Genomic DNA, 24,634 nt, shown 5'->3' on the forward strand with positions numbered 1-24,634 from the left:
AATGGGGGCGGGGGGGGGGGGGGTCGTGATAGGAAGTTTAATAAATAAAAAAGAAATGAGAGGCCAGTGTCATGGAGCTCTCTGGAAACCAGGAAACACTGAATTAATTGGCTTCAGTCTACCGGGGTAGGGACAATGAGATGGGGGTAAGGGGTGGGGTGGGGGTAGGGACAATGAGATGGGGTGAGGGGTGGGGTGGAGTAGGGGCAGTGGGGTGGGGGTAGGGACAATGAGATGGGGGTAAGGGGTGGGGTAGGGGCAGTGGGGTGGGGGTAGGGACAATGAGATGGGGTGAGGGGTGGGGTGGAGTAGGGGCAGTGGGGTGGGGGTAGGGACAATGAGATGGGGTGAGGGGTGGGGTGGGGGTAGGGACAATGAGATGGGGGTAAGGGGTGGGGTGGGGTAGGGGCAGTGGGGTGGGGGTAGGGACAATGAGATGGGGTGAGGGGTGGGGTGGAGTAGGGGCAGTGGGGTGGGGGTAGGGACAATGAGATGGGGTGTGGGGTGGGGTAGGGGCAGTGGGGTGGGGGTAGGGACAATGAGATGGGGTGAGGGGTGGGGTGGGGTAGGGGCAGTGGGGTGGGGGTAGGGACAATGAGATGGGTGGGATGGGGTAGGGGCAGTGGGGTGGGGGTAGGGACAATATGGGTGGGGTGGGGTGGGGTAGGGACAATGAGATGGGGGTGAGGGGTGGGGTGGTGTGGGGCAGTGGAGTGGGGTAGGGACGAGATGGGGTGAGGGGTGGAGTGGGATAGGGGCAATGTGGTGGGGGTAGGGACAATGAGATGGGGGTGAGGGGTGGGGTGGAGTAGGGGCAGTGGGGTGGGGGTAGGGACAATGAGATGGGGGTGAGGGGTGGGGTGGAGTAGGGGCAGTGGGGTGGGGGTAGGGACAATGAGATGGGGGTGAGGTGTGGGGTGGTGTAGGGGCAGTGGGGTGGGGGTAGGGACAATTTGATGGGGGTGAGGGGTGGGGTGGAGTAGGGGCAGTGGGGTGGGGGTAGGGACAATGAGATGGGGGTGAGGTGTGGGGTGGTGTAGGGGCAGTGGGGTGGGGTAGGGATGAGATGGGGTGAGGGGTGGAGTGGGACAGGGGCAATGTGGTGGGGTGGGGTGGGGGTTTGGGAATGGCTGATACACCTATGAAGAGTTTGGTGGATTTATTCACAACTGAGAGGCTCAGGGTACACGGACATGGGGCTGAGAGACAGTGGGAATGGATCTGATGGAAATTGAGATACTTTATTGGTGCTGTGTCTCTTACCTCGATCTCAAAAACAAATTGCCAAAGGTTCAATTGTTAGCCCGTGCAGGAATGTGTGGTTTCACCCAATGAACTGGGAAGCTGCAACTGGCTGTTGTGCTCTGGAAAAGGAGTGGGAAATACCGGCACGTGGAGAGCACAGAAGCTGTGACCAGTGTGCAAAGTCTTTCGACACTGGCTGTCCTGGTTCAGATGTGACAACTGACCACATGGTCAAAGTATTAAAGGTTGGGTGGAGACCATCGAATGGGCGTGAATGAGAGTTTGGGACTAGATGGTACTTACTGAGAATCTTGGAAAGGTCCGGTAAGAAATTTTAGGCACCATCCGCAATGATGAAAGAGCACAGAGACCCACAAGCGGTCACAGTGCCTGGCATCACCATAGCAAAGTCAGTGGAGTAAGTAATCCTGCCTTCTCTTGGCAAACCACAGGCGTGGTATTGGAGGACTCAAGCACACTGAATTTAAAGTCAAGTTCCATCCCTGTGCAGTGTTCCTTGAGGCTCTGTGTCTTACCTCGAAGCTGGTGGTGTGGAGCTTGTCCAGTGGCAGACCATTTCCTTCAGCGTAGAAGCACTGTAACAAACTCTGCAACAAACCAACTCAGGGTCAATAACCAAGGCTTCCAGAGCCAAGCAGAATAACATTGTCCAACCACGAGGAAATCTGCAGATGCTGGAAATTCAAACAACAACACACACAAAATGCTGGTAGAACACAGCAGGCCAGGCAGCATCTATAAGGAGAAGCACTGTCGACGTTTTGGGCCGAGACCCTTCATCAGGACTAACCGAAAGGAAAGATAGTAAGAGATTTGAAAGTAGTGGGGGGAGGGGGAAATGCAAAATGATAGGAGAAGACCGGAGGGGGTGGGATGAAGCTAAGAGCTGGAAAGGTGATTGGTGAAAGTGATACCGAGCTGGAGAAGGGAAAGGATCATGGGACGGGAGGCCTCAGGAGAAAGAAAGGAGGGGGGGAGAGCACCAGAGGGAGATGGAGAACAGGCAAACAGCTAAATACGTCAGGGATGGGGTAAGAACGGGGGGAGGGGCATTAACGGAATGACGCTGAACTCTTCTTCTGCCGGCTCCATCTCTGAGCTTACTTCTTTGACAAGGACTCTCCTACACCCACCGATGACCCCTTCTCCTGTCTTCAACCCTCCTCCTCTTCATGGACACCCCGCTCTGGTCTTCTGCCTGCTCTGGATCTCTTTATTGCTAATTGCCGACGGTACATCAACTGTCTCGACTTCACTGCACCGTGTTCCAATTCCAACCTCACTCCTTCCGAACGCTCTGCTCTCCGCTCCCTCCGCACCAATCCCAACCTCACTATAAAACCCGCTGATGAGGGGGGAGCTGTTGTTGTCTGGCGTACTGACCTCTACCTGGCCGAGGCACAGCGACAACTCTCTGATAGCTCCTCTTATTTACCCCTTGATCATGACCCCACTAAGGAGCACCAGGCCATTGTCTCCTATACCATCACCAACCTTATCAGCTCTGGGGATCTCCCATCCACTGCCACCAACCTCATAGTTCCCACACCCCGCACCTCCCGTTTCTACCTCCTATCCAAGATCCACAAACCTGCCTGTCCAGGTAGACCTATTGTCTCAGCTTGCTCCTGCCCCACTGAATTCATTTCTGCATACCTTGACACTGTCTTATCCCCCCTTGTTCAATCTCTTCTCACCTATGTTTGTGACACTTCTCATGCTTTGAATTTTTTCAATGATTTTAAGTTCCCTGGCCCCCACCGCCTTATTTTCACCATGGACGTCCAGTCCCTATATACCTCCATCCCCCACCGAGATGGTCTCGAAGCTCTTCACTTCTTTTTGGATTCCAGACCTAACCAATTCCCCTCTACCACCACTCTCCTCCGTCTAGCGGAATTAGTTATTACGCTCAATAATTTCTCCTTTGGCTCCTCCCACTTCCTCCAAACCAAGGGTGTAGCCATGGGCACCCGCATGGGTCCCAGTTATGCCTGCCTTTTTGTTGGCTTTGTGGAACAGTCTATGTTCCAAGTCTATACGGGTATCCGTCCCCCTCTTTTCCTTCACTATATCGACGACTGCATTGGTGCTGCCTCTTGCACGCATGCTGAGCTTGTTGACTTCATTAACTTTGCCTCCAACTTTCACCCTGCCCTCAAATTTACCTGGTCCTTTTCCAACACCTCCCTCCCCTTTCTTGATCTTTCTGTCTCCATCTCTGGAGACGGCTTATCTACTGATATCTGCTATAAGCCTACAGACTCTCACAGCTACCTGGACTATTCCTCTTCCCACCGTTTCTTGCAAAAATGCTATCCCCTTCTCACAATTCCTCTGTCTCCGCCGCATCTGCTTTCAGGATGAGGCTTTTCATTCCAGGACGAAGGAGATGTCTTCCTTTTTTAAACAAAGGGCCTCCCTTCTTCCACCCTCAACTCTGCTCTCAAACGCATCTCTTCCATTTCCCGCACATCTGCCCTCACCCCATCCGCCCGCCACCCTATTCGGGATAGGGTTCCCCTTGTCCTCACCTACCACCCCACCAGCCTCCAGGTCCAACGTATAATTCTCCGTAACTTCTGCCACCTCCAACGGGATCCCACTACCAAGCACATCTTTCCCTCCCCCCACCTTTCTGCTTTCCACAGGGATCACTCCCTACGCAACTCCCTTGTCAATTCATCCCCCCCATCCCTTCCCACCGATCTCCCTCCTGGCACTTATCCTTGTAAGCAGAACAAGTGCTACACCTGCCCTTACACTTCCTCCCTCACCACCATTCAGGACCCCAGACAGTCCTTCCAGGTGAGGCGACACTTCACCTGTGAATCGGCTGGTGTGGTATTCTGCGTCTGGTGCTCCCGGTGTGGCTTTTTATATATTGGTGAGACCCGACGCAGACTGGGAGACCATTTCGCTGAGCACCTACGCTCAGTCTGCCAGAGAAAGCAGGATCTTCCAGTGGCCACACATTTTAATTCCACGTCCCATTCCCATTCTGATATGTCTATCCATGGCCTCCTCTACTGTCAAAATGAATCCAAACTCAGGTTGGAGGAACAACACCTTATATACCGGCTGGGTAGCCTCCAACCTGATGGCATGAACATCGACTTCTCTAACTTCCGTTAATGCCCCTCCTCCCCTTCTTACCCCATCCCTGACATATTTAGTTGTTTGCCTGTTGTCCATCTCCCTCTGGTGCTTCCCCCCCCCCCCCTTTCTTTCTCCCGAGGCCTCCTGTCCCATGATCCTTTCCCTTCTCCAGCTCGGTATCACTTTTGCCAATCACCGTTCCAGTTCTTAGCTTCATCACACCCTCTCCGGTCTTCTCCTATCATTTCGCATTTTCCCCTCCCCCAACTACTTTCAAATCTCTTACTATCTTTCCTTTCAGTTAGTCCTGACATAGGGTCTCGGCCCGAAACGTCGACAGTGCTTCTCCTTATAGATGCTGCCTGGCCTGCTGTGTTCCACCAGCATTTTGTTTGTGTTGTTGTTGTAACATTGTCCAACACCCTGTATCTCCTGTGGAATGGTGTCCAATTTTTACAGAATAATTATGGTTAAAATATATTACAAGCTAACAACTGCAGACTCATCAATACCCACAGGGCATGCCCAAGGAACCGAAAGCTGTGCCAGTACCCATGGCATGCCAGCTGCAGTCAGATCAGCTTGTGGTACGGATGGGCAAACATAACAGATACTCACTCCTTCATCCCAAAAGCCACTAAACAACAATGTCTGGGAGCTGAGAATAAACACAACGTTATATTTAACAAATGGATTAAGGTGCTTTTTGATGATGATTCAGTCAGTTTGTGTAAAGTACTGTTTCATTTTGCATTTTTTAGATACTGTTGGGCACTGAGGAAAATCACTTGGCTGAAACCATCCCTTAATCTGGTTCATTAGAAGGCAATCTGAATGATGCATGGTTCAATTATATTCACTCCGTCACAGGAGGGAAGAACCTGCAGCTAAGGATATCTCACTGAGCCATACATTATGGATGAGAATTCAAAAGGCTGATATTCCCCAAAGAGGGAAGGATTCCAGTTCCGCAGGCTACAAGAAGTTTGGAATACAAGGGGAACATGAAACAGAACTTCATCACACAGAAGATAATAACATTTTTGTGGAAGTTAATACCTTCAGAAAATGTCAAAAGCTACAAGGCGTGAATATATAAAATCCCATTCTCTGGAGGGGGACAGTGGTGAAGTACGAAATGTTCTCCCTGGGTGCTGCTGGAGACCCCAGCATGAGCCTCCCCCAGATGTGGGGGGAGCTTCAGCCTTCAACACACCTACCGCATGACAGTTTGTGAACGTGTTTCCACCCTGGAGAGTCTTTGCAGCGACAGGACCCCATACCTCACCATCGCACTTGCTGTAAGCCAGTCTCACCTGCAGAGTGTAGCTCAACCTTGAATAAAATTCCTGAGAAACCCCACAATGATTTGACGTTAAGCTGATGACATCAATTACATGCATCCAAAGGAAACCTAGAAGGCTGTAAAAATAGCAAAAATCAACAAAAATCCGCAGATGCTGAGAATAGTATAGCACAGAACCATGTTATAACGAATAATCGTTATTCATGTCCTTTAAATCTAGAATTTCCATAGATGTGGCCTAGTCCTCTGAGTACCCCGGCATCTTGTGTCTGTTTGGGCTTCCAGCATTCTCTTGTCTTTATCCCTCAACACATGTGACTTCCATTTTGCATATTCCAAACCCACAGCCCTCCAGTGACATACATTGCATTGGCAAATCTGCTTAAACCTTGCCCAAAATTTCCTACTACAAACCGTCTGCTGGCAGTAATTGCCACCTATTCAAATCACCAGTCATAAACTGACAACCTAATTAAATGTTAATTGCCAACGGCAAGCAGTTGTTTACTAATGAGTAACGGCACAAAAGGAACGTGCTAAGGCTAGAGACGTTACAGATGCTAAATTTAAAAGACACTTTAGAAGAAGCTTCCTCTCTGGCTCGACCTACTCGCTCTGTTGACGCCCCAGGCAGTGCCACAAGGTCTGTTTCCATGGAAGCAGGAGCAAGGCCACCCCGGCTCTTTGTGCTGTGGTGGAGCCCCGGGATGGTCCAATCCGCGCTCCGCTCAGGCAATGTCTGCCCTACAAGGACAGCTCGTTGCTGGGCTGCCAGCACACGAACAAGCAAGCTTATGTCACGCAGGAATAGATGCTATTCCGTGCAGAGTGGTAAATTAGTTTACGATGATATGTACCGAGGCGCGGAGACAAACCTTGTCTTGCATACAGATCGATTCATTACAATGGTGCACTGAGGTGAAGTGAGTCCGGGGTCGACCATGGATATTGTGATACAGAAGCCAGGGAAATACGACATGGAGAGCAAGCGCTTGTCCTTGCAGCTAGGGCTCCCCTCTCCACGAAGCTGGTTAATCTAAAGGAACGGTCGAGACCGATACAGCGGTGTCGCAGGCGTGGATAGTCAGCATTCAACTCCTTCGGCGCCCATGCTCCAGATTTTTTTCTCGGGGTTTACTTTCAAAGCCTTCCCCAAAAGTGGCTACAGCGGAGGTTTGAGATCAGAGTTTTCCTTCTCCTAACTGAGCTGTCAACCCTGGCTGACGAGCCCCATCTGCCCAAAACCACTGGTTTTAAGGTGCCAGTAACCCAAAGACGCCTGTCGGTAGAATCGGCTCCGCCAGGCTTAGTAGCTAAGGCACTTGACTTGGTTGTCAGGCTGTTTAAGACGCACGCCACTGGGAGCATTAAATGGGTAGAGGGAGCTGGTCCCAACAAGACAACCTTAAGGAACTGCACTGAGGTACAACAATAGCGACTTGCAGAGTAAAGTGTTCCAGTTACAGGTTAAGTGTAGACGATCTGGCGCAAACCCATTATGAGGTTAAGAGCCAATCTTATCGTACTGGGACAGGATTGAAGATGGCACGGGCGTTGATGGCCGCTCCTCTATTTTAAACCCCACTCGTGATAAAAAGATGCACAGTGATTACTGCCCAAACAAAGCAGCGAATGATTCTCTTACAAACCAAGAACAGAGATGTCGTCACAGGAAGCGTCACATGATGGGGTTTCAAGAGCACGTGGCATTGGACGATAAGTTTTTGAAATCCTCACAAACCTGACGCTTACATTGATATTTGGAGAGTTAGCGGTTGGACAAACTGGCGTTGGTTTTGTCCTGCTTGTATTTTATATTCTGTTGTTTGTGTGTGGCACTGGATAATCAGTGATAATTAATAGTAAATACTCTATGTGGTTTAGTGACTCTAAGAATATTTATTTTATATTGTCTATCTAAAAGATTAATATTAATTTTAAACAGACTTTCTAATGCTACATTTATTTCAATCTGTCTGTTATACTTTAATAGCAAAGCAATGAATATACATAAATAACAAGAGGACTTGCTGAAAATCCATCATTATCATTGTTTGTCACTCCAGTAATAGGGGGTCATTCACTGGTTTTACTAACAGAAGCTTTCTGGCAGCCCAGTGCCACGTGCTTTCAGATCTTGAGGAGAAAATATAACGTCCAGGGTTTTACTGAGGCAATGAGAGTCTGTGGAGGGGAGGCTGGTTTCCATGACAACGGGATTGTAGGGACTATTGGACAGTTTTGGAGATTATAGTAGTCGGTATGATTGGCAGGTAACCAGTCTGCCACCTGTCATACCCTGGGAGTGTGGTACTCCTAACACCAGTTGGCAGGCATTGCCCACAGCCCTGTGCCCAGGCTGACAGGACACCACAGTGTCTCTCACTCAGGGGCTCAACGTGAGTATCTGTTGCTGACGTCTGGTCCTTTTTTTTAGCGTGTCGCACCAGTCTGCCATTCTTGTCTGGGCGTGGTGTCAGGATTGGTTAACCGGGTCACGATAGGAACGTTCCCGACGAGGCCGAGCGGCTAGCTCGACGCTCAACCCCGCACGGATGGAAAGCGTGCTCGGGGTGGCCCGACTTGGATACGAACTCGGGAGCCTTCGCTCCGGAGCCACTGCGCCACCAACCAGTTCTGAAAGATCAGGTGCTGCCTCCCACCAGCCTGAAAGCGGGCAAAATCGGCAGCACAGGAGGTCAGAGGGTACACGAGAACCTCACTACAATCCGCAGCCCTCCTTCATCGACAGCACAGCAGTCCTGGGCGCTGGTGTTACTCTTTCCGAGTAGGTCCTAATGCCCTCCCTTTCCCCAGTTTTGTCACAAAAGCAGCAGATGTTTCCAGGGGAATGTATCTTGTCAGGACCAGTCATGTTTACCTTTCTTAGCTTTAGCAGCAGATTCCCCCAAACCTGTGAGGGAACCTTTTGATAGTAATTTGATGTCTTTGCACAGTATGGCTTCTGCTAAACAACAATTTTCATATCACATACAGTACATCAGTGATAACAAACCTGATTGCTTATGTTGATGAACTAACTAAAGGTAGATATAACAGGAACCAGTCTCCCTTCTCTGGACTCTGTCTATGCTTCCTGCAGCCAGCATAACTAAAAACCCCAGCCACCCCTGACATTCTCTCCTCTCCCCCTCCAATCGGGTAGAAGATACAGAAGTCCATCAGATCTGTTACCAGACATTTGAACAGATCTCTTGTACAGTAAGTTGAACCCTTGGGCTCACAGTCTTCCATGTTATAATCTTGCACTCCATTGTTTACCTGCTCTGCACATTTGACACTTCATTCTGCATTGGTATCGTTTGAACATGTTCTAGATCGGATCGGTATGAACCGTACGCAAGACAACCTTCCCACTGGATCTCGGTACATGTGACAATAATATACCGATACTGCAACACAGAAGATGCTGGAGGAACTCCCCAGGCCAGGCAGCATCTAGGAAAAGTCTCTTGTTTAATCAGAGGGAACAAGATTCACTGCTGGAGCAGCTGAGCTGCTGATGGAATTTTTTTAAAATTGCAGATGCTGGAAATCTGGGATAAAACATGAAATACTTGAACTACTCAGCAGGACAGGAAACATCTGTAGAGTGAGAAACAGTTGGGGCTTCAGGTCTGGGTCACTTCATCAGTTCCTGGAATGTACTTCCAAGGGCAGTGGAGGAAGCAGATACGATAGTGACATTCCAACGGGCACGTGAAAATGTAGGGAATGGAGGAATTGAATAAAGCATGGCAGCACCTCTACTTCCTCAGGAGTCTGTGAAGATTTGGCATGACATCTAAAACTTTGCCTAGCTTCTATAGATGTGCAGTGGAGGGTATGGCAGCTTCATAGTCTTCTATAGATGTGCAGTGGAGGGTCGTAGTCTGCCATGGAAACACCAGTGAATCTGATCGCAAAACCCTACAAAGAGTCGTGGAAGGGTAAAGCCCTCCCCACCATTGATACAGAGTGTTGTCACTGGAAAGCATTAAGCTCCCCCAGCACCCAGGACACGTTCTCTTTTCGTTCCTACCATCAGGAAGAAGATACAGGAGCCTCAGGACTTACACCACCAGGTTCAGGAACAATTACCCCCCACCCCCCAGCCATCAGGGATTATCAGGAACCAAACAGGATAACTTCACTTGCCCCATCATTGAAACGTTCCCACAACCTATGGACTCACCTCCAAGAAATCCTCATCTCACATTTTCAATATTTATTGCTTATTTATTTATCATTATTTTTCTTTTTATATTTGCACAGTTTGTTGTCTTGCACATGGGGTGAATGCCTAAGCTGGTGAGGTTTTTCATTGAATCTGTTATAGTTATTAATGTAGATTTGAGCATGTCCACAGGAAAATGAATGTCAGGGTGACATTTATGCACGTTGATAATGAATTTACTCTGATGATCAGAATCTGGTTTATTGTGAAATTAGTTGTTTTACAGCAGTAGGACAGTGCAACAGATAAAAGTTACAGTCAGAAATATACAAGTAGGTAAATGGTGCAAGAAAAGGAGAAAACACTGAGGCGGCCTTCATAGCTCATGGGGCCATTCAGAAATCTGATGTGGTGGGGTAAATGTTTGGCACCTTCAGGCTCCTGTACCCCTCTTCTGATGGCAGTAATGTGAAGATGGCATGTCCTGGATGGTGAGGGTCATTACTGTGGATGCTGCCTTCATGAGGCATTGCCTTGAGAAAATACTCTTGATGGTGGGGAGGCTAATGTGCTGAAGGAGCTGACTGAGTCTTCCATCCTGTGCATTGGAACCTCCATACCAGTCAGAACGTTCTCCATGCTACATCTGTAGAAATCTTCTAGAGTCTTTGGAGACATACCACATCTCCTTAAACTTCTAATGAAGTATTGGCACTGGATTGTCTTCTTCCCAACTACATCAATACGTTGGGCCCAAGATAGATCCTCTGAGATAACCCTCTAGGGTATGACATACGTGCAGGCAGAAGGGATGAGTTGTATTTGATATCATGGTCAGCACAGCCATTGTGGGCCGAAGGGTCCGTTCCCATGCTGTACTGTTTTATGTAGCCTAACCTGTTCCTTGAATCGTAAACATTTAATACTTTTGTGGGGTAGAGGCCCTCCATTAAGAATATTTGTTCATTAGAAGAGTTCATATCTTGCAGCTGAGCAGCAAAACTTGTTATGCTCTCTATATCAGCAAGGCCCTCTGTAAATACAAGTGTTGCCAAGGACCTCCATGTCAACCCTTTCTGAAGGGCTTGCTGCAGTCCCTGTGACGTAATACAATGCAAATGCTTTGGGCAGGTCTGGCGGAAACCATTGTAAACATCAGGCATTTTTCATGTGGATCTTATTGCCAATTATGCGGATGTTAAAGAATCTGCAAGCTTTAACACTGCAGTTAAACCATCTGATTGGGATAAATTAATCCTCTGTATTTGATAAAAGTCTCCCTTACTATAATGGGAAATGGGTCAGCGAAATGTAGACACGAGGTTTTGCAGATGCTGTTAATCTTGAGCAACACACAGAATGCTGGAAGTACTCAGCAAGCCAAGCAGCATCTATGAAGAGGAATAGATCGATGTTTCGGGCCGACACTCTTCATCGTCAGTGCTCTTGTAAGGTGAGGGCCTGCCATTAAGAAGCTTTCATCATCATCATGGCGGATCAGATCTTGGACTCAACCTAAACATTTACAACAGCCTTCAGAGGTGATAAAAACAGACCCATCTTGATGTGAGGGAGCTGGAGAGGCAGAGAAGTTGAAGGAAGAGGCATACCAGAACTTAATGCAAAGACATAGTCACCAATGTCAGAACAAATTACTGTTATGTTTTGTAACTACAAAACATTACATTAATTCAAAGGAAACACGGAAGTCCGGGAGTGCAGGTGTAACTTTGTTTTAACTTTAAGCGAGGTGCACATGTATCACGTGATAGCGCAATGACGTAAGCACGTCATGTATGTTTATATATAACCCGTAGTTGTTTAAACAAACAAGAGTGCTTAATCAAATAATATATGTACAAGATTACTCAAATATTACTGAAATATTAAATATACAATGTTCCTCCCTGCTTAGCTATAACTTCCCACTCAATACAGAATGCATCCCAACTATATATACTATATAGAACAGCTACTATATCCAGACATCCACAGCATAGTAAATTTTAAATTCTCCCATTGCAAGATTTAATCGCTGTGGAGAATTTCTTACTCTTGTGGGACAATGTCTTTCCAGTTAACTAATAAATGTACAAGATTACTCAAAAATTGAAATATTAAAAGCACAAAGTGCCCTGGAGATAAAAACTGAAGATGCACAGACACCCATAGTTTAAGGGTTGGGGGAAGTTGCAGAGCATATCATGTGGGGTCAGTGGTGAACAGAGATAAGCTACTGGGACTGCTATTTACTGACTGTCATCAATTCCAGCTAGTGAAATGGAGACCATATAAACCTTCATTGAAAACTTGCATTGGGTTTTTCAAGTACAAACACTGGTTCATGTTAATGCCACACTATACTGTTAAAGTAATTATTAGGATCCTGCACAGGGTTTCTGCTCACTTGGATTATCTGACAGCAGCCTCTAATGCTCTAGTGCATTAAGGGCAGTTTATTGATATGATAGATAGATACTTTATTCATCCCCATGGGGAAATTCAACTTTTTTTCCAATGTCCCATACACTTGTTGTAGCAAAACTAATTACATACAATACTTAACTCAGTAAAAAATATGATATGCATCTAAATCACTATCTCAAAAAGCATTAATAATAGCTTTTAAAAAGTTCTTAAGTCCTGGCGGTGGAATTGTAAAGCCTAATGGCATTGGGGAGTATTGACCTCTTCATCCTGTCTGAGGAGCATTGCATCGATAGTAACCTGTCGCTGAAACTGCTTCTCTGTCTCTGGATGGTGCTATGTAGAGGATGTTCAGAGTTATCCATAATTGACCGTAGCCTACTCAGCGCCCTTCGCTCAGCTACCGATGTTAAACTCTCCAGTACTTTGCCCACGACAGAGCCCGCCTTCCTTACCAGCTTATTAAGACGTGAGGCGTCCCTCTTCTTAATGCTTCCTCCCCAACACGCCACCACAAAGAAGAGGGCGCTCTCCACAAATGACCTATAGAACATCTTCAACATCTCACTACAGACATTGAATGACGCCAACCTTCTTAGGAAGTACAGTCGACTCTGTGCCTTCCTGCACAAGGCATCTGTGTTGGCAGTCCAGTCTAGCTTCTCGTCTAACTGTACTCCCAGATACTTGTAGGTCTTAACCTGCTCCACACATTCTCCATTAATGATCACTGGCTCCATATGAGGCCTAGATCTCCTAAAGTCCACCACCATCTCCTTGGTCTTGGTGATATTGAGACGCAGGTAGTTTGAGTTGCACCATATCACAAAGTCCTGTATCAGTTTCCTATACTCCTCCTCCTGTCCATTCCTGACACACCCCACTATGGCCGTGTCATCAGCGAACTTCTGCACATGGCAGGACTCCGAGTTATATTGGAAGTCTGATGTGTACAGGGTGAACAGGACCGGAGAGAGTACAGTTCCCTGCGGCGCCCCTGTGCTGCTGACCACCGTGTCAGACCTACAGTCTCCCAACCGCACATACTGAGATATTTCTAGATGTGTCTGTTTAGCGAGGTTCATTCTGTGCTTCTTCACAAGTTAAGTACCAAACGTTAGAAAGTGAAGCAGGAGTCAGCCAATCTGACATGCTTTCAGTGTTTCTGTTAGTTCGGTGCCAATTTCCCCTCACCAGCCCTCTCTGGTAGAGAGATACCACTCAGAAACAGGCCCTTTAGCCCAGTAAATCTCTGGCCATCAAGAGGCAGCCACTGTTCCACGAAGGTCAGTATATCCTCCCCACATTCCCAATGACAACATATCCTCCCCACATTCCCAATGACAGCATATCCTCCCCACATTCCCAATGACAGCATATCCTCCCCACATTCCCAATGACAACATATCCTCCCCACATTCCCAATGACAGCATATCCTCCCCACATTCCCAATGACAACATATCCTCCCCACATTCCCAATGACAGCATATCCTCCCCACATTCCCAATGACAACATATCCTCCCCACATTCCCAATGACAGCATATCCTCCCCACATTCCCAATGTCAGTATATCCTTCCCACATTCCCAATGTCAGAAATCCTCCCCACATTCCCAATGACAGAATATTCTCCCTCTCCACATTCCCAATGACAGTATATCCTTTCCACATTCCCAATGACAGCATATTCTCCCTCCCCACATTCCCAATGACAGTATATCCTCTCTCCCCATGTTCCCAATGACAGCATATCCTCCCCACATTCCCAATGTCAGCATATCCTCCCCACATTACCAATGTCAGTATATCTTCCCCACATTCCCAATGTCAGAATATCCTCCCCACATTCCCAATGACAGAATATTCTCCCTCTCCACATTCCCAATGACAGTATATCCTCTCCACATTCCCAATGACAGCATATCCTCTCCACGTTCCCAATGACAGCATATCCTCCTCACATTCCCAATGTCAGCATATTCTCCCTCTCCACATTCCCAATGTCAGCATATTCTCCCTCTCCACGTTCCCAATGACAGCATATCCTCCCCGAATTCCCAATGTCAGCATATAACAATTACAGCACGGAAACAGGCCATCTTGGCCCTTCTAGTCCGTGCCGAATGCTTACTCTCACCTAGTCCCACCGACCTGCACTCAGCCCATAACCCTCCATTCCTTTCCTGTCCATATACCTATCCAATTTTACTTTAAATGACAATATCGAACCTGCCTCTACTGGAAGCTCATTCCACACAGCTCTCTGAGTAAAAATTCTCCCCACATTCCCATCAACTTGCCCCAGGTCCTACCCCTCTGCTCTACAGTAGAGCAATTCACAATAGCTAATGAACCCACCAAACTTTGGGATTTACAAGGAATTGCAGATCCTGTGGTTAGGAAGCAGAAATTCTAGTAAATGCACCCGACCCTGTTTTTAAATATTTTTTCAAAATACATTGATCTGCCTTGAATATACTCGATAAGTGGGCTAGCACAAAGCAAGTAGGATCTCCTTTACCCAGACACTGACACATTCTCTCTACAGTTTATTTTAGAGTGACAGATGTTTTCTGATGATTTAATGAACCTGCAGCTTACCTCTGAAAATTCTCTTTCACCAGGTTTGTATCCATGTATGCAAATTCAGTCTCCAGAAAGCTCATCAGAGGCACTAGCAACTAAAGTGATAAAAAAAGTATTTTTATGCCACAATCAAGAGAAAATCTGCAGATGCTGCAAATCTTAGCAACACGCTCAAAATGCTGGAGGAACTCAACGGGCCAGGCAACATCTATGGCCTGAAACAGCAACTGTACTTTTTTCCATAGATGCTGCCTGGCCTGCTGAGTTCCTCCAGCTTTTTGTGTGTGTTGTTTTTATGCCACATTTGGAATTGAAATAGATCTGCTTTAATTACACAAACACGGAGAAGGTAGGATAGGATGTTAACACGTACAATCTGCCACATACCCAAGTCTTGGTCACATGTCTTTGTCCTCCATAATCTGCAGTACCTTTTACTAATTTGCGTATCAATTAGAAAAATTCTCAAAGTTCTTCCTACTTATAAAACCTAATCTACTCCATTGGTATCACTAACAACTGATGTACAAGAGCAGAGATGAACAAAAGCGATGGTTACTCAACCCATTTGTCTATGATGTGGAAAAAGAGCTCCCCAGCCTAATGTCACTTTCCAGCACCAGGTCTTCATCCTGCAGGTCACAGTCTTTGCAGTCCACACCCAGCTACTGTTTAAATACAGTGAGGTTTTCTACCATTCCAGACAGGGAGTCCCGACCATCCATGCACCCTCTCCTCCCTCAATGAAAGTCTTTTTCCTCAGCTTGCCTCTAATCCTTACAAATTCCTTTAAATCAATGCCTGCTGATTTTTAATTCCTCAGCTAAAGGAAAAGTGTTCTTCCTGTCTGAATCTAGGCTCCTCACAATTTTATACACCCCAAATGAAGTCTTGTCTCAGGTGAAATGTAAACAAAGTGCTGGAAGTAAGCTCTGTGTTTCCTCACAGCCATTCAGCCATCTGAGTCCATGCTGGGTTACAGAGTAATCCCCAGCCCAGCTATCTGTTCCTGTTATTCTCCCCACACTCCCCTCAACCTTTTAAAGTGCATAGAGGGTGCAGTGTCTCTGATGGTCATTCTGGTCCAGATGACACACTGTCTGGACATTTGTTAACAAAAAAAAAATGTCTCTGGAAACAAATGTTGATCAAAACTTTACCAAAGACAAGAAGGGAACTGACCTTGCCTTTTCCAACAAAAACAACCAAGCTTATCCAATCTTTTCTCACAGCAACTAGTTTCCATTCCTGATGCGATCCTCATAAATCTCAATGGCAGTCCACCCAATGCTCTCCCACTGCCTGTCATGTGGTCACCAGAACTGCACACAATGCTCCGTCCAGCATTGTACACAGTCCATGGAGGAAATCTCTGTCTTGGCTAATACAAGAAAGAGTCTTTCATGGCTTTTGAACCTTTGCATTCTTTCTCCTCCTTGGGCAGGGTGATTCCCTTTCACTGTGAATGAAGGGAGGGTGGTGGGATTTTGCCGATCCTGAGGTGGCTGGTTAGACCAATGTGGCAGGAGGTGGTGAACTGGCTGGTGGACAGGTAGTGATATGTTGGGGTAGTTTTGTTGCTTTTGAAGATCTGTGGATAAACACCCCCCCTCCGCTTCTTCCTCCACAGGATAATTTCCTACCTGGTTTCACTTCCCCCAAATGAACCTCAAGGTTTCTGGATTAAATTTCATTTGCCATATTTCTGCGTAAACAACCAGCCAAACAAAATGTTCTTCAAATCAGAAGTTCCCCTTTTGTCAGCCCATACCCATTTTGGAATCGATGGTTAAGGATGAGATTACAGAGTACCTGGAGGCACATGACAAGATAGGTCAAAGCCAGCATGGTTTCCTGAAAGCAAAACCCACTGCAATTCTTTGAGGAAATTACAAGCAGGGTGGACAAAGGAGATGCAGTAGACGTGGTGTACTTGGATTTTCAGAAGGTCTTTGACAAGGTGCCACACATGAGGCTGCTTAGCAAGATAGGAGCCCATGGAATTACAGGGAAGTTACTAGCATGGGGGGAGCATTGGCTGGTTGGCAGAAAACAGAGAGTGGGAATAAAGGGATCCTATTCTGGCTGGCTGCCTGTTACCACTGGAGTTCCACAGGGGTTGATGTTGGGACTGCTGCTTTTTATGATGTATGTCAATGATTTAGACTACGGTATTAATGGATTTGTGGCTAAATTTGCCGACGATACAAAGATAGGTGGAGGAGCGGATAGTGCTGAGGAAACAGAGAGACTTAGATAGTTTAAGAGAATAGGCAAAGAAGTGGCAAGTGAAATACAATGTTGTAAAGTGTATGGTCATGCACTTTGGTGAAAGAAAGAAATGGGCAGATTATTATTTAGATGGGGAAAGAATTGAAAAGGTTAGCCTCCAGGTTGAGTTGGTTGTAAAGAAGGCGTATGCAATGTTGGCATTCATTTCTTGGGGTATAGAATATAAGAGCAGGGATGTGATGTTGAGGCTCTATAAGGCACTTGTGAGACCACACTTGGAGTATTGTGTGCAGTTTTGGGCTCCCTATTTTAGAAAGGATAAATTTGGACATCGGAGAGGGTTCAGAGAAGAGTCACGAGAATGATTCCAGGAATGAAAGGGTTACTGTATGAGAAATGTCTGGCAGTTCTTGGGCTGTATTCCGGGAGTTCAGGAGAATGATGGGGGATCTCATAGAAACATTCCAAATGTTAAAAGGCCTGAACAGATTAGATATGGCAAAGTTAGTTCCCAGGGTAGGGGAGTCCAGGACAAGAGGGCACAACTTCAGGATTGAAGGACGTCCATTTAGAACAGAGATGTGGAGAAATTACTTTAGTCAGAGGGTGGTAAATCTGTGAAATTTGTTGCCATGAGCGGCTGTGTCACCCACAAGTCATTGGGTGCATTTAAGGCAGAGATAGATAGGTTCTTGATTAGCCAGGGCATCAAAGGGTATGGGATGAAAGCAGGGGAGTGGGGATGACTGAAAGAATTGGATCAGCCCATGATTGAATGACGGAGCATACTTGATGGGCCGAATGGCCTACTTCTGCTCCTATATCTTATGGACTTATCCACGTCCTTTATCATGTCTATAGTATTTAGTTCACAATCAAAAGATGAGGGACTAGGTCCCAAGCTCTGTGGGACCCTCTGGAATGCTCTCCACTCTTACAGCACACCCATGTAACACTGACCTTTGCTTCCTGGTATTGAACAGATTTTGGAGATAATGTGCTGCTCTTCTTTGGATCCCATGGGGTTTTACTGTTCTTGATCAGCCTATCATCTGGGACCCAATCAGTAGACCTACTGCTGCAAGTGCACCATCTCATCAACCCTCCTTGTTATTTGAATAAAAAATTCAGTGAAGTTCCTCCGATATGAGTTTGCCTTCCAAAAAATCCATGTTGCCTGTCTTCCCTAAGGTTGGTGTAGCTGTGGATAAGCTCCCATTGCCTATTAAATGCTCCCAATGGAGTGTGCCTCAAATAGTCTCTGACAACCAGGTCCAGCTCCTGGCCTTCACATACTGTATAGCTTAGCTACTAAACTCGGCAGAACCGTTCCTACTTACAGGAGAAATGGCAAAGGTGGGTTACCAGTACCTTAAAACCAGTCACTTTGGGCAGATGGGATTGTCAGCCATGGTTGGCAGTCGGAGAAGGAAATCTCTGATCTTAAACCTCCGCTGCCCTGCGTCTACACCCACTCATGGTGAAGGCTTTGGAAGTAAACCCTGAGGGAGAGATCGGGAGCTGGAGTCCCTAAGGCAGTCCTACGTTGAGTTCAATGCTGACTGGCAACTCCTGCGACACTGCTGGTACCAAACTGTATTGGTCTCTGTCGTTTCTTTGGGTTCATCAGATGCATGGAGAGTGGGAGCTTGCTACATGGGCAACAGCTTGCTCTCCAAATCGTACTGTCCTGGCTTGCATATCTAGACAGCTAGGACACAATATCCATGGTCAACTCTGACCTATGCAGGCTCATTCATTGTCTTGCATCTTTCCAAATGAAGATTAGTTCCACGCTCAAAAGTGAATCTGATCATTTGCCCACCATAGATGATAAATTTACATTAGTCTATCCTTTCTGTTTTTAAATAGCCCTCCAAGCTTCCTCTGTCGCTTCTAAGGCCTGGGAAGACCGAAAGGAAGCTGAATTAGTATTCTGAAATTGGAGAAAACCTTCCCTTGACTCTCTTTTGGTTCCCTCTAATCTGTCACCAGTTCTTTCTCCCTGCACCTCGCATCCACCTCCCCTCTTCCCATTCCCTCTCCATCCACCCTTCCTCCCTCCTTATCTTCTGAATAAGTGGATTTGAATTGGTTATTTTGTGCTAACTAAATGATCCAACCCAGAATAACTGAATCACTAAATCATCCCATCTTATCACTGGGCAAACAGGAAAAACAACAATTGAGGAATCTGTGTTCACCCATCTCCCGGGCTGGTATTGAGAGAGGGTGAGGGGCAGGAATAATATTCCAGGGTAGATTTTCCTTATTAGTCTTGGAGTTTCCTCATTTGTGATGAGAAGCATTAGTGAATTCACTGATCCTTTCCTTCACACAACAATAAAGCCAGAGGTTACCGAGATCCTTTGTTCCTTGGCCAAAGGATTGAGGTAGTTACCTGGTGTGTGTTATAATGAAGGACAATGACAACCCCGTTAAACTAGCTATATGTTCTGCTGGGTGCAGATCCGCCATTCATACAGTTAACAGATTTGCTTTATTTTTATGTGGCAAGGCTAAAATTGTACCAACACTTAACTCAAGGATGTGATTAGATTTAGAAAGTCTATACCCACCACCTGAACAAAGTTTTAACAGACTATATTTTATTCATATTTCCCCTTCATACTTCAAATGTTCCAGAATTAGAATAATCCCATCCCTCCTTGGCACCTGACTCAGTGGCCATTCTTCCCGTGTGTGTCAAGGGCACAAGCAGGCACAAGTCAGCTCTGCCACTTAATGGCAGGTCTTCGTGATCTGTGCTGTCATAGGCCTGTGTGTGATCATAGGCCTTCCTTGCAACTGTTGCAGTCCTCCAAATATACTTTCCACCAGAAATACCAGAATACACATAATGCATTTCTTAACTTTATAACACAAGGAAGAGAAGAAAGATTTGGATTCCTTCTATCATAGAACCAGTCTTCAGCCACACCTTATGGAGAAGTGCTGAAAGAATGGATATTTGGATGGCGGTGGAACTAGAAAACATCCCAGTTGTGGTCCTGAACACCTACATCCCAGAATTCTCTGGACATCTGGCCAGCCTATACTTGCTACACGTATAATGCTGGGGCACACTCAACAATGTAGAGAATTGCCTGGTGTGTCTTGTTGACAAAAAGCAGAGCAAACCCCATCCCACAAGTGACTGCCCACAAGGTCTCCATAGTCAGCAACGTGATGAAAAGAGTGAGGCACCACTGACTCACTGATGACCAGTGTAGCACTCTGCTCCTGGTCCCACTGCAGCCTTGGCCCAAACATGGGCCAATGAGTTGAATCTCAGCGCTGAAGTGGGAACACTGCCCAAAACAGTAAGGCAGCATGTGATGAAGAGTGGCGTCTAAATGTTCTGGTAAAGCCGATGGGCATCGAAGGGACCACACCCCAATGTTTGGAGACATGCCTCACGTAAAGCAGGATGGTCAGTTATCTAAACCCCAGAACATCTTTGCAGAAGCTCTTCAGTGTCCTAGGGCCAACCATCTTCAGTTGCATTTTGAATGCCCTTCGTTTGATTATATGAATTGGGAAGGTTAGGTAATAGTTGAACCATGGACAACTCTATTCAAAAGCTTCAATGAATGAAGGAGCCCATCTCTGTCTAGATCGTGCTGCATGCAGCCTTGGCCTGACAAATGACAAGCAATGATCTTCTCCAACAAGCAGGTCTAAGCGTACCTCTTTGATATTCCTCATCTTCAGTGTCCTGGCGGTCACCAGTGACCACAACGCGAGCAGGTACATAAATACTGTGGTCACAAGAGCACTTCAGGGGTTGAGTATTTAGTCTAAGGGCATCAGGCACAGGGCAACACTACCACCTGCAGGTTCCCCTCCAAGTCGCACACCTTCCTGACATGGAGATATATCACCAGGTACAAATCCTGGAACACCATCCCCAGCAGCACTGTGTGAGCGTCTTCCCCAGAGGACCGCGTGGTTTAAGGTGGCAACTGACCACCACCTTCTCATAGGTAATTAGCACGGACAACACGCTGAAGGAACTCAGCATCCATGGAAATGAGCAGTCAACGTTTCGGGCCGAGACCCTTCGTCAGGACTGAAGGGGGGGCAGGAGCCCTATAAAGAAGGTGGGGGGAGGGTGGGAAGGAGAAGGCTGGTAGGTGCCAGGTGAAAAACCAGTAAGGGGAAAGATCAAGGGGAGGGGGAGGGGAAGCAGGGAGGGGATAGGCAGGAGAGGTGAAGAAGGAATGTAAAGGGAAAGCACTATGGGTAGTAGAAGAAGGCAGAATCATGAGAGAGGTGATAGGCAGCTGGAAGAGGAGGCAGAGTGAAAGTGGGATGGGGGAAGGGAGAGGGAGGGAATTCGACGTTCATATCAAGGGGCTGGAGACTACCCATACGGTATATGAGGTGTTGCTCCTCCACCCTGAGTTTGGCCTCATCATGGCAGTAGAGGAGGCCATGTATGGACATATCCGAATGGGAATGTGAAGGAGAGTTGAAGTGGGTGGCAACCGGGAGATCCTGTCTGTTGTTGTGGACGAAGCAGAGGACGGAGCCCCTACCCCTTCCTTCTTCAGTCCTGACGTAGGGTCTCGACCCGAAACGTTGACTGCTTCTTTCAACGGATGCTGCCCGACCTGCTGAGTTCCTCCAGCTTGTTGTACACGTTGATTTGACCCCAGCATCTGCAGTGTACTTTGTGTTTGCCAAAGGTAATTAGGGATGGGCCATCTTTGTTGGACTTAACATCAATCACTACCTCCTGTGAATCAATACAGCATGTAGGTAAATAAAGTGGATGCTATTATCAAGACTTTAATACTATTTACTCACATTATCCAATGGCAGTTCATGGCTGGATGTGGACAGGCTGTGGATGTGTTTCTTTATGTCTGCTTGCAGCTGGTAAACACAAAGGATTTATATTTGATTATGCCTTTAACCTGTATGGTCAGAAGCTTGAGCCTTTAATAATCTACAGCGACAGACAAATCCCAAATCTTGGATTAACAAAGTATAACTAAAACAAATGATTACAAGGGAGCTGGGACAGGTAAATCACTGAGGTCCAGCTTTGGGACAAGCAGGAAGCCTCCCATTCTGCTGACTGTCCTCCAAGGGACATTCCCTGGTAAAACTTCCTTGCTGTGGTTGTTCAAACTGAGTTTTGTTACCACTTGAGTAGGAATCCTGTGAACAAGCCCTCCTTTATTGATGGGCTCAACACTAGGATAGGGAGCATGAAACAGTTCCTTTAGCCCGAGATGTTGTTCCAAACTAATTAAACTAGTAATTAAACTAATCCCTTCTGCCTACAAAATGTCAATATCCCTCCATTCTCTGCCCTTTAGTGTGCTTGTCTAAAACCCCCTTAAACAACTCTGTCATATTTATCTCCTCCAGCAGCACATTCAAAGCACTCACCACTCTCTGCAAAAAAAACTTGGTCTGCGTATCTCCTTTTAAATTACCGCTTCCCACATTAAATGTATGCCCTCTAATATTAGACATTTCAACCCTGGAAAGAAAGATTTTGGCTGTCTATTCTATCTACGCCTCTCATAATGTCATAAACCTCGCTTCTGTCAGCCTCCACCGCTCCGGATAAAACAAAATAGGTTTTCCAACTTCTTCTCATAGCACATGCCCTTTAATTCAGGCACCAACCTAGTAAATCGCTTCTGCAATCTCTCCAAAGACTTCACATCCTCCCTATAATGGGGTGAGCAGAATTCAATGCAGTACTCCAGATGTGGTCTAACCAATTTTATAAAGCTGCAACATAACTTCCTGACATGAAACATAACTTCTACGTGAAACGTTGCCATAGAAAAGCAGCATCCATCATCAGAGATCCTCACCACCCAGGCCATGCTCTCTTCTTGCTGCTGCCATCAGGTCGAAGGTACAGGAGCCTCATGACTCACACCACCAGGTTCAAGAACAGTTACTACCCCTCAACCACCAGGCTCTTGAACAAAAGGGGATAGCAACACTCACTTAAGGACACTTTTATCTTGTTACTTCATGCTTGTTATTCATTGCTATTTATTTATTATCTACATTTGCACAGTTTGTTTACAGTTTACAGATCCTGTTTACAGTTACTGTTCTATAGATTTGCTAAGCATGCCTGCAGAAAAAGACGTGTACATACTCTGATAATAAATTTTATTTTGAACTTTGAACTCATGCAAAGGAAATCTCATCAGTCATCAATATATTAACTGGACAATTGCTTCTAACCAAACATCATGAAATTTATGGTTGAACAAGCTAAGTAATCACTGGAGACCATCACCTTCCTGAGAATGTCAGACTAAACTAGACTAGAGTCTCCCTGGCTAGACCCATGAACGTACAAGGGATGCCAATGTCTCAGCAATTCTGTTGAGAGAAGGTAACGTTTCCTCTTCCCTGCTGTAGCTTGTACAAAGACAGAATAGAGTTCAAGCTGTAAATCTGAAGCTCAGGCAGGAAATACTGGGCAGTGAGGTAGCATCTGAGAGAAAAGAGTCTCAACACTTCAGATCAACAAGCATTAACATTGTTTCTGTCTCTAAGTGTTCCAGCATTACCCACCTCCTTTTAACTTATAGGACTCATCTCCGAGTACGAGTCTTCATCACTTCCTAAAGTGGCACGGCCAGACTATCAGTCACGCAAAGCAAGTCTGCAAACTTGGCCACAAAGCGCACAATTCTGTCATTCAGATCATTGACATATAACGTAAAAATAAGCATTCCCAACACAGACCCTTGTGGAACACCACTAGTCACCAGCAGCCCACCAGAAAAGGCTCCCTTTATTCCCACTCTTTGCCTCCTGACAGTCAGCCACTGCTTTATCCGTGCTAGAATCTTTCCCATAATACTATGGACTCCTACTTCGTTAAGCAGCCTCATGTGTGGCACCTTGTCAAAGGCCACTGAAAATCCAAGCACACAAAATCCACCGATTCTCCTTTGTCTATCCTGTTTGTTATTTCTTCAACGAATCCCAACAGATTTGCCTGGCAAGATCTTCTCTTATGGAAACCATGCTGACTTTGGCCTATTTTATCATGTGCCTCCAAGTACCCCAAAACCTCATCTTTAACAATCAACTCCAACATCTTCCCAGCGACACAGGTCAGACTAACTAGCCTATTATTTCCTTTCTTCTGCCCCTCTCCCTTGAGGAGTGGATCAACATTTGCAATTTTCCAATCCTTTGGAACCATGCCAGAAATTACTGATTCTTGAAAGATCATTACTAATGCCGCCATAATCTCTCCAGCCACATATTGCAGAACCCTGGGGTGTAGACCATCTGGTCCAGGTATTTTATCTAGCTTCAGGCCTTTCAGTTTCCCAAGCACTTTCTCCCTAGTAACGGCAACTGCACTCACCTCTGCCCCCTGACACTCTCAAACTTCCAGAAGGATGTGAACATTGTATAGGCAGAAGGGATTATATTAGTTATGTATTTAATTACCAGTTTAATTATTTCACCACAGCATTGTGTTCCTGTGCTGTATTGATCTATGTTCTATGACATGGTTGCCTTGGGGTCGTACA

General features: G+C 46.4%; 1 protein-coding gene across 3 annotated transcripts in view; it reads right to left on the reverse strand.

The window, feature by feature from the left end:
- Positions 1–24,634, reverse strand: part of unc13d (unc-13 homolog D (C. elegans)) — a 242,203-nt gene that overhangs the window by 14,016 nt on the left and 203,553 nt on the right. For all 3 annotated transcript variants that reach the window (XM_073026706.1, XM_073026705.1, XM_073026707.1), the window contains exons 24-27: positions 21,909–21,977; positions 14,880–14,959; positions 5,682–5,787; positions 1,782–1,853 (exon numbers count right to left, since the gene is read on the reverse strand). In XM_073026706.1, coding sequence (XP_072882807.1) covers positions 1,782–1,853; positions 5,682–5,787; positions 14,880–14,959; positions 21,909–21,977 — 327 coding nt within the window. The remainder of the gene's footprint in view (positions 1–1,781; positions 1,854–5,681; positions 5,788–14,879; positions 14,960–21,908; positions 21,978–24,634) is intronic.

This window comes from Hemitrygon akajei, chromosome 22, assembly GCF_048418815.1.
Source record: "Hemitrygon akajei chromosome 22, sHemAka1.3, whole genome shotgun sequence".
In the NCBI taxonomy this organism is placed as follows: domain Eukaryota; kingdom Metazoa; phylum Chordata; class Chondrichthyes; order Myliobatiformes; family Dasyatidae; genus Hemitrygon; species Hemitrygon akajei.